Below are 9,321 nucleotides of genomic sequence, written 5' to 3' on the forward strand. Positions count from 1 at the left end.
TTTAATCTCTCTATTTTAAAGAAATTAATTAGTTAATTATGTATTTTAAAAAATACTATTATTTAGTATCTCTATTTTAGTAAAATTAATTATTTAGTTCATATATTTTAAAAATACAATATTTTAAAAAATATATCCTTGGATAAAAATAAAAATTTTTCTATGTAGAAATTAAATTTGAAATTTCTTCAAATATCTTTTTTTGTGTTTTTTTACTGAAAAATAATTTTCTTGATTATTTAAAAATTTAAGGAAATTAATTAACTTTTTTTAAACACTTTGCACCACTTTTATCAATAAATAAAAACAGAGAAAGAATGAGAGAAAAAAGAGTGTGAACGTAGAGGAGATAAACATGGAGAGAGAGAAATAAGAGAAGATAAGAGAGAAATAATAGAGAGGATTAGGATAGTTTATGTATAAAAGTAATTATGAGACTAAATAGTTAATATAATCAAATTATAGTCATTAGTTATTTTTTTTTTCAAAATATAGTGATTAACTAATAAGTTTCATTAAAATAAAAATACTAAGTAGTAGTTTGATTAGTATTAACTAACGGAAAAATTAACGAATAGACTAAACAGTTTAATAGAAAAAAAATGCAATGATTAAATAATATTTTTTTAAAATATAGAGATTAAATAATTAGTTTCGTAAAAATATAGAAATTAAATAATAATTTATCTAAATTTAAATATTAATTATAATTTAAAAATTATTATAAATTGAATTTTCAAATTGAGTTTTTAATTAACATCATTGAGAGAAAATATATATAAAAATAAAATAAAATAAAAATAAAAGCTGTTCAAATTGAATCTAATTTAGTTAATATCACTTAAGCTTTTGGGTCTAACTCAAAAGCCTACTTATGAGTTAGAAGTGCTCAGTTAGTATATAAGTCAGACTGACATAAGGTATTCAAGCTGTGTGAAATATTACTCTACATGCCCTTCACTCTCCCCGAGGAAAGAACTTGGGCTCTGACACCACTTAAGCCTTTGGGCGTAACCCAAAAGTCGAATTGTGAGTTATAAGTGCTTAGTTAGTATATAAGCCAGATTGGCATCAAGTGCAACTCATGGTTAATTGATTCTCCTTACTAAATTGGTATCAGGTATTAAAGCAATGTGAGATATTGCTCCACATGCTCTTCACCCTCCCCTCGAAAAGAACCTCTCAGAGCATTGGTTCAATCCAATCCTTAATGGTGCAATGACTTAAAGAAAATCAACAATCACTATGGTCTATGATACAGATCATCAGATATTTAAATATCAAGTCAAGTATGAAATTCTATCATTTTGTTCATCTATTGGGCTGGAGGAATATCAACATATCTCTACTCACCTCTCTTTAAACATTCTTTATGACAGACTCATCTAGCTCCTCTAAAACTCAAATTTCATAATTTTTTAACAAAAATATTTCTATCTAAATATACACTAACAATAATCCTGTCTCAAATTATTAAATTTATAAAAAATTATCTGTTTGATTTCCAAATCTTATCAATGTCTTATAATTTAATTAATTAATTTCGATTTAAATATTATAAAAATTGACCTTATCAATTTATTTTGCCAAAATACTTCCGTCCAAAATTGACCAATGTATAGCCCTGGTAACCAGTGCCACAATTCGCCGCGTGTATACGGTATCCAAAGATTCCCAAGCTATTAAACCCGGTAACTCGCCGATTCACACTGAAATTTTTAGTATTTTTTTACTCTTCTACGAGTCACCTATTCATCCGAGTTACACTCAAATATGCGACGACCCGAAATGTGAGAACCGAATCTTCGCGTCCCTGAATCTGAATTTTATCTTCTTTCCTCTATCTCTATATATGGACAGCTGTCTTCTCTTTCTTTATTCATTTCCTTGTTCATCTGGGCAATGTTAGAAACCAAAATAGGCAATAATTTAGGAGGAAATAAGAGATAGAAACAAAAAGGAAGGAAAGAAAATGGAGTTGAGCTTGGATTTGAGCTTGGTCTATGTACCCAAAACGATTAGTGAGTATCTTAGAGAGGTTTCCAAGGTTGAAGATAATAATCAGAAATTATCAAAGCTTGATGATTATGTGAAGAAATTAGAAGAGGAGATGAGAAAGATTGATGCTTTTAAACGTGAGCTGCCTCTTTGCATGCTTCTCTTGAACGATGGTATATGGTTTTTCTTTTAGCTTTTCTTTTTTTGTTTTTGTTTTGATTTTGCGTTCTCGGATATGGATTTTCTAGTTCTTATTTTTGGTGTTTGATTTGTGGGTTTGTAGCTATTGTGAGGTTGAAGGAGGAGGCAATGCAGTGTAGGGAATTAGAGGATCGAGCTGGGACAGTGGTGGTTGTACAGAATTCTGGAGCAGATACAGGGAGAAACATAGGAAATGATATGAGTGATAAGAAGAACTGGATGAGCTCTGTTCAACTTTGGAGTACTAACGATATTAACTCTGATTCTAAGCAGCATGACTCAAAATCAGAAACTAAACAGGTAAATCGAAATTATTGATTTTTTTTTTTTCTATAGTTGCCATTTTCTAATGATTTTGAAAGATGGGATTTTTTTTTTGGACGACAGAGAAGTGAAGAAGAAGATGATCGCTCGACTTGTGAGAACCCAATTCAGTTGTGTAATTACAGAAGCAAAGGAGGGGCATTTATGCCGTTTAAGTCACTTTCTGTGTTTGAAGGGACAGGAAGGAAGGAGGAGAAGGAGGTTGTCTCGCAAGGTACCGGACTCTCTATTCTGACTCCAGTATCTGAATTGGGTTCCGGTAATTTGATGTCAAAAAGCAACGGCAATATTCAAATGAAGATACAGAATAAACCCCAACCGCAGCAGCAGCCTTCTTACAAGAAACAGAGGCGGTGCTGGTCGCCGGAGCTTCACCGGCGCTTTGTTGATGCCCTTCAACAACTTGGTGGATCTCAAGGTTAGAAGCCTGTCGAAATTTTGTTTCTTTTGGCAATATAACAAAATTGATCCTCGAAAAATTGATATTTGGGTAGTTCCCGGAAATCTGTGAATTATAGGGGAAAACAATGAAATTGCCTGAAAGCTGCAATCTTTTTGTGTAAATTAAAATTATAGAGATCTGCTGATGTAAGAAGAGGAAGTGATTTGGATTTTCAGTTAAATTGATTCACTGGCTTGTGTCTTTATATGCTAAAATACTGGGTTTGAATAATTTTGTTGCTTTTATGTACTTAAATGTAGTTCTTTTTATGTTATCATTGTCTCACTCTGATTGGATTGCAGTGGCCACTCCCAAACAGATAAGAGAGCTTATGCAAGTGGATGGCCTCACCAATGACGAAGTTAAGAGTCACTTGCAAGTATGTTTTCCCATTCGGTTTCGGAAACCTCTTTTCTGTGCACTTCTTCTACTATGAAGAAATAATATGTAGTATAGTACTGATTATGTTTTGTTCTTGAGCAGAAATACAGGCTTCATATCCGTAAACTTCCTGCTTCTTCAGCTCCTCAAGCAAATGACTTATGGATGGCTCAAGATCAATGCAAAGATCCATCAAAATCAACTATTTCAGAGTCTAATTCTCCTAAAGGACCCTTCCATGGATCTGGATCTGCCAAAGATATCTCTAGTACTGGAGGCAACAGCATAGAAGTGGAAGATGATGACGAATCGGAGAGCCATAGTTGAACCGGTAGGCTGCAAAATGCAGGAGAAGTTGATGTATAGCAGTAACTAAACTGATTCTGATACCCATGAATTTTGCAGCTACAAGTATACATGGGCAATCAGGTTGTAAAAATAAGAATAATGAAGTTGACAGGTATAAGATTCAAGATTGGAGTTAAATTTTTTCTTCTTTAACTAAGAGATGATAGACTAAATCTCGAAAAAGGATCATGTAGTCGACCCCAACTAGGTTGGGATTAAGACTTCTTGTTGTTTTTTAACTAAGAGATGCTATATACATCAAAGAGGATATAATAGATTCTGCGGATATTTATGGGTGGGGTTTAGATTTTCTCCAATCTTGAGTTCTGTCTTCCTATCTGATCTTTGTTGTTCATCAGTTCATGTAATGCATATTAATGGATTCTAGGATGTTTCATCTTTGCTTATAAAATCACCATGTACTCTATACTAATTATTTACTAATGTAGCTAGGAAAATCAATTTAGAAGTTTTCTATTAAATTTGTTGAATTTGCTTCATTTTGCCAATGAACTTTCTGAAGAAGGCTTGTTAGCTACAAAATCACTTAGCAAGATTGCTAACATTTCTGGATTTGTTGTTCTGTCTATCTTCTTGCAAATTTTCATGCTTTTAATAACTGCTAACTGCTGCTAGTCTACATTTAAAGCATTCTTGTTCTTCTACTTAATTTCATAAGGCAAGAGGTGGAGGATGGCTCTATAAAAATCAAATTTGTCAGGATCTTGTACATAATAGTGACAGCTGAACTGCTTGAAACATTGTCTTCTCCATTTTTGTTTCCTTCTTTGCAACTTTTTTTTGTCCAGTGTAGAGGTTGATTCTTGAAGTAACTCATCTTCTTTCATTTTTACTCTCAAGTTTACATCTTCTCCCATGAAGTAGGATAGGTATCTTTAATTGCTCAGTCCTCTGCGTAGGATATGATCTGCTATGTTTTTTTTTTTTTTTTTCTGGTCCCCCATCTCTCTTTGAAGGAATCCCGGTAAACCCGAAGAACTATCACCAAGCAAGACCCAAATCTCAGATAACCCTGGATTTGCATAGAAAGCTTTAATCACAGTGAACTGTATCTGGTTTGTTATTGTATATTAACATATTGGCAATAGAGATTGGAGGTATACATGTGTGTGTGTGTGTGTTTGCAATCTTAACTGTTTCCCTTGTTTGGAAAGCAGTTCATGTACAATATATCATTGGAGGCTCAAGCAAAGCTTCTCTTGGTTGTTTCTAGTTACCGGAGATCTTATTTTCGTATTAACTCAAGATATGCTATGCATGAAATACGAACTAATGGGGAATAAAGGGAATTTTATACTCAAGTTAGAATTTACAACTAAAAGAGAATTGAGAAATTTCACCTAATGCAAACTTAAAAAATTTCGTTTAAAATAGCAAAACAAAGGATGACTTAATTAAGATAAAATATTTTTTAGGAGAAAGAATAATTTAATAATATTGTATTCTTTGAATGAAAGGTATGAAAACGTAAAATAAAATACAAAAATTATTTAAATATTCTTATCATATAAAAAGATGTTTATTTATTTAAATAAATTCTGAAATTTTTTAAATGTATATCTTCAATATACCTTCTCAACTCAAGAGTTAAGAAAGTGAAAGTTTTGAAGGTTTAAAAATTAAAAATTTTATTTATTTTAAATCTTACTCTTAAATAAATTATTCATATTACTTTAAAAATTCATATATTTTACCTTTCAAAAAAATTCTTCTCAAAATAGAATTTTATTGATTTGTTAAAATTATTCATAAGATTTGTTTAATTTGAACTTATAAGCATTTAAAATTTGAAGTAATTACGTATTTGATTAGAGTGTTTATAAATGAACAAAAAGATAAACCGTTGATGCATTTAGTTAAAAATAGTTTATAAGCACATTTATTATTAAAATGATAAAAAAGAATATTAAATGACATTTATGATGAAATTTTAAAATTTAAATGAAGATAATATAGTAAAATATTTAGTCAAACTAGTTTATAAACAGATAATTTATAAGCACCAAAATAAAAAATTGCATCACCGACTTTTTTTTTTTAGCTAATAAGTCTAAAAATTGTTATAAATAAATATATCAACTTATCTTTAGGCTTATAAGTTGGTTTGATCAATTTATAAATTAAGACAAACACTCTTTAATGCTTTTTAAAATTTTAAGTAGTTATATATTTAGTTAAAATATTTACAAGTGACTAATAGACAATTAATGTATTTAGTAAAACCTAGCTTATAAATGTATTTATTATTAAAATGACTAAAAATATTAAATGAGATTTATAATAAAATTTTAAAAATTAAATAAAAATAACGTAATAAAATATTTAGTCAAATTAACTTATAAGTATAAAACTTATAATTATCAAAATAAAAAAATTAAATCCTAACTTTTTTTAATTTATAAGTTTAATTTATATATTTAAAAATTATTATAAAAAAACAAATTAATCTATTTTTTTAAAATTTATAAATTAATTTAATTAATTTTTAAATTAAAACAAACACCCTCCTAAACACATATTTAGGCTTTTGTCAACTTCCACTCACAGGCAAGCCTTTGTGTGGAATGAAGGACAAAGGTGTCAATTTCAAGAGAAAATAACAAAATTATAGGAATCTAATTGAGGGGATATGGTGAGCCCACCCCAAGATTTTGCCTTTAACAATGAATGACTCAAAATGACGGTAATACCTTTGTTTTGTTGGAATCTTTTATGGTCATGAAACTATTTTCTTTTAATCTTATTTCCTCCTTTTCCTTGCTTGGAATACTTTCTTGGAATATTAAATATATTTTCTCCTCTATTTTCTTTTCTTGTTGGCACTATCAATGGCAGTAATATCACACATTTTATCATATGGAACAGTACAAAAAATTCTACACAAAATCAAAGATGATCTGACCAGCAGCCAGCCAAATCATTAGATTAATTGTTAATAATTGACTTTGTTATTCAAAATTAAATTATAATATTCTTATGATTATTTGACTGTCTTTTTTTATTTAATATTTCCTTCATTCATATTGAAAATTTTGTAATCAGAATATTCGTTCAAAATTTTTAAAAAATATCGATGGAGGATGAATAGGAAATAGACCTTCTTAATTTTTGTAAGAGATTTTTTCAAATATTATTATCTTTAAAGATTTTTTTGAGATCAATTCTGTAAGTGGATAATGGAGAGAATCACTCAAAGAAGTGTCAAATTAATAACTTTTGATTTTGTCCATCATCCTAAGAAAACCCCACTCTAATCGCTTGCTCTAAGCCAATAAGAAAATCCAACCCATTAAACACTTTTGCCTTCTTTTCCGACCTCATTCTTCTCCTAAAAACGGTACCTTTTTTTTTTTTTCAATTTGTTCATTTGCTTTGGTATGTTGGGTTTGGTATGTGTCTTAATTTCATTTTTAAAGGTTGCATCTGTGTTTGGTTTTTGAGAAAATCTGAAGAACTGGAAAAGAAAATTGATTTTCAGCAACCTAACACAATGAGGGTGGGGGGATAATCGTTTGGTTTTGGGGAGGAGAGAGAAAGAGGGTGAGAGTGGGGAGAGAGGAAACAATTTTTAAAAACTTAATTTTTATTTGATTTAATAAGAAAATTTTATTTTTACCCGATCTTATAACTACAAATAATTTTGCAATCTTGTAAAAAATTTACCCAAATTAAGTATTTGAGTAACATTGAGAAAGGGCAAAAAGTTGATGTTTTCATTAAGATTTTTATTATTCGGTTATAATTGAACAGATTCGATAATGGTAAATTTGGTTTGATTTGATTTTAAATTAATAATTTTAAATATTTTTAATTATTAATTCAGTTATTTTAAATTTGATAATTGAAAAAACGAATTTATACTAATTATAATTTTATTAATAATATATTTTTTTGTAGTTATTATTTTAATAATTTTATTTATTAATATTTAATTTATAATTATTTTTTATTCATAATAAATCATATTTATTATTTTTAATATTTTCAATTGTGGTTATTTTTTCTCAATTTCAGTTAGAATGATTATTATTTTTAGAGTCAATTAAAATTTTGACTAGCTTGAAATTTGATTTTGTTAACAGAATACTCATCTCTATTAAATATATTTATTAGATGTTATTAAAAATTAATTTGAAGTTAAATTTAATATATTTTAATAATAATAATAATTTTAAGGTAGTTAAATATTTCAATAACATTTAAAATAATATATTTTCAAAAAGCATAGATGAATCATAATCCTAAACAGACTTTGCTTTACTCTGTGGGGTAAATTACACTTTGCCTTAGGTTTGCTAAAAATTAAGAATTACTTACTTAAGTTCCTGAAATTTATTTCGTGAACTAAATAGTTTCTTCATTTAATTTTAATCAAAATTATCATCGTACACACAATTAGGTAAAAACAACTAAAAAAAATAAAATTTTAATTTTTAAAACATCCTTCTCCCACTGAATCTACTAAGGGTGTAAATGAACTGTTCATTTGTGAGTTACTCAAGGTTTGGATCGACTCGTTTGTTAAGGAGTTGAATTCAAACTTGATTTTTATACTTATTTAATAAATGAGATATATTTGAACTTAACACTACTTAGCTTGTTTCCACTCACAAGCTAACTCATTTATAGGCTTGTAAACCAACTCATTTATATATTAATTTTGTTTTATATATATATATATATATATATATATATATATATATATATATATATATATATATATATGATTATTACGTAACTTGAATTTTGGATATGTCTTTATGGACTCAAATTATGGCACGACTTAAAAGCTTCATGCTGCGACCTGATTAAAATAAAAAGTGAGGGTTGTGGTGGTAGCGAAGAGCACATGCCAATAGAGTTGTGAAATATTTAGAAACACACTTGGGGTTAGGGTTTGAGAGTTCTGAGTGATTATATCTTGCTCTTTTCATTTTCGTAAAACTTTTTCTCTTGTCTTGTATATGGACGTAAACCTTATGATCGAATCACGTAAATCCTATGCTATTCTTCTTCTCCTCTTTTCTTATGTTATATGATTGTATGATTTTGTTTATGCCTTAAATCTGCGTGCTTGCTATAACAGTGACTAATCACGAGATAATTAAATTATAAATAATATAATTATGAAATAAAAGTATAATTAAAATATAAAACTATATAAAATACATATAATTTATTATCATTATAATTTAATTATAACATCATTATAATTATCAATTGATTATTATGATTTATTAAACCTATAATTAAATGAGTTTTTAGATAATAATTAATGAAAATTATAATTTTTTTAATAATTTGGTTAATTAACTTGAAGAACCAAACTCAAACTCACAAACAATTTAAATACGAGTTAAATATGAGCTGAGCTTAAAATTTAATAAAATTTAGACAGTTGAGTTTGAGCATTGAAAATATAACAAGTAGGGTTGAGCTCTCAAAGATCGGCTTGTTTACAATTCGACCCCCTCATGGAATAATTGTATAGTATAACAGTGATTCCGTGTAAAATATATCCTACATGAAATGGCAAACAAATAAAAATTAGTTATATATAAATAAGTAAACCCTATAAAATTATAAGTAAGTATTTTTTTTTCAAA

At 28.1% G+C, this 9,321-nt stretch overlaps 1 protein-coding gene across 1 annotated transcript; it reads left to right on the forward strand.

Moving 5' to 3' along the window:
- Positions 1-1,737: 1,737 nt before the first annotated feature.
- On the forward strand, positions 1,738-4,093 carry LOC110655867 (transcription factor HHO5). Its single transcript, XM_021812339.2, has 5 exons — positions 1,738-2,171; positions 2,282-2,499; positions 2,587-2,941; positions 3,268-3,344; positions 3,449-4,093. Exons 1-5 carry the CDS (start codon positions 1,973-1,975, stop codon positions 3,671-3,673), a joined length of 1,074 nt encoding a protein of 357 aa, XP_021668031.2. The 5' UTR covers positions 1,738-1,972; the 3' UTR covers positions 3,674-4,093.
- The last annotated feature ends 5,228 nt before the right edge of the window (positions 4,094-9,321 follow it).

This window comes from Hevea brasiliensis, chromosome 7 (genome assembly GCF_030052815.1).
Source record: "Hevea brasiliensis isolate MT/VB/25A 57/8 chromosome 7, ASM3005281v1, whole genome shotgun sequence".
NCBI lineage: Eukaryota > Viridiplantae > Streptophyta > Magnoliopsida > Malpighiales > Euphorbiaceae > Hevea > Hevea brasiliensis.

Bases quoted from the DNA above. Each gene is read 5' to 3' on its own strand.
- LOC110655867 (XM_021812339.2), top strand. From the start codon at position 1,973: ATGGAGTTGAGCTTGGATTTGAGCTTGGTCTATGTACCCAAAACGATT. The intron at 2,172-2,281 runs GTATATGGTTTT...GTGGGTTTGTAG, and splicing joins CATGCTTCTCTTGAACGATG to CTATTGTGAGGTTGAAGGAG. The intron at 2,500-2,586 runs GTAAATCGAAAT...TTTGGACGACAG, and splicing joins CAAAATCAGAAACTAAACAG to AGAAGTGAAGAAGAAGATGA.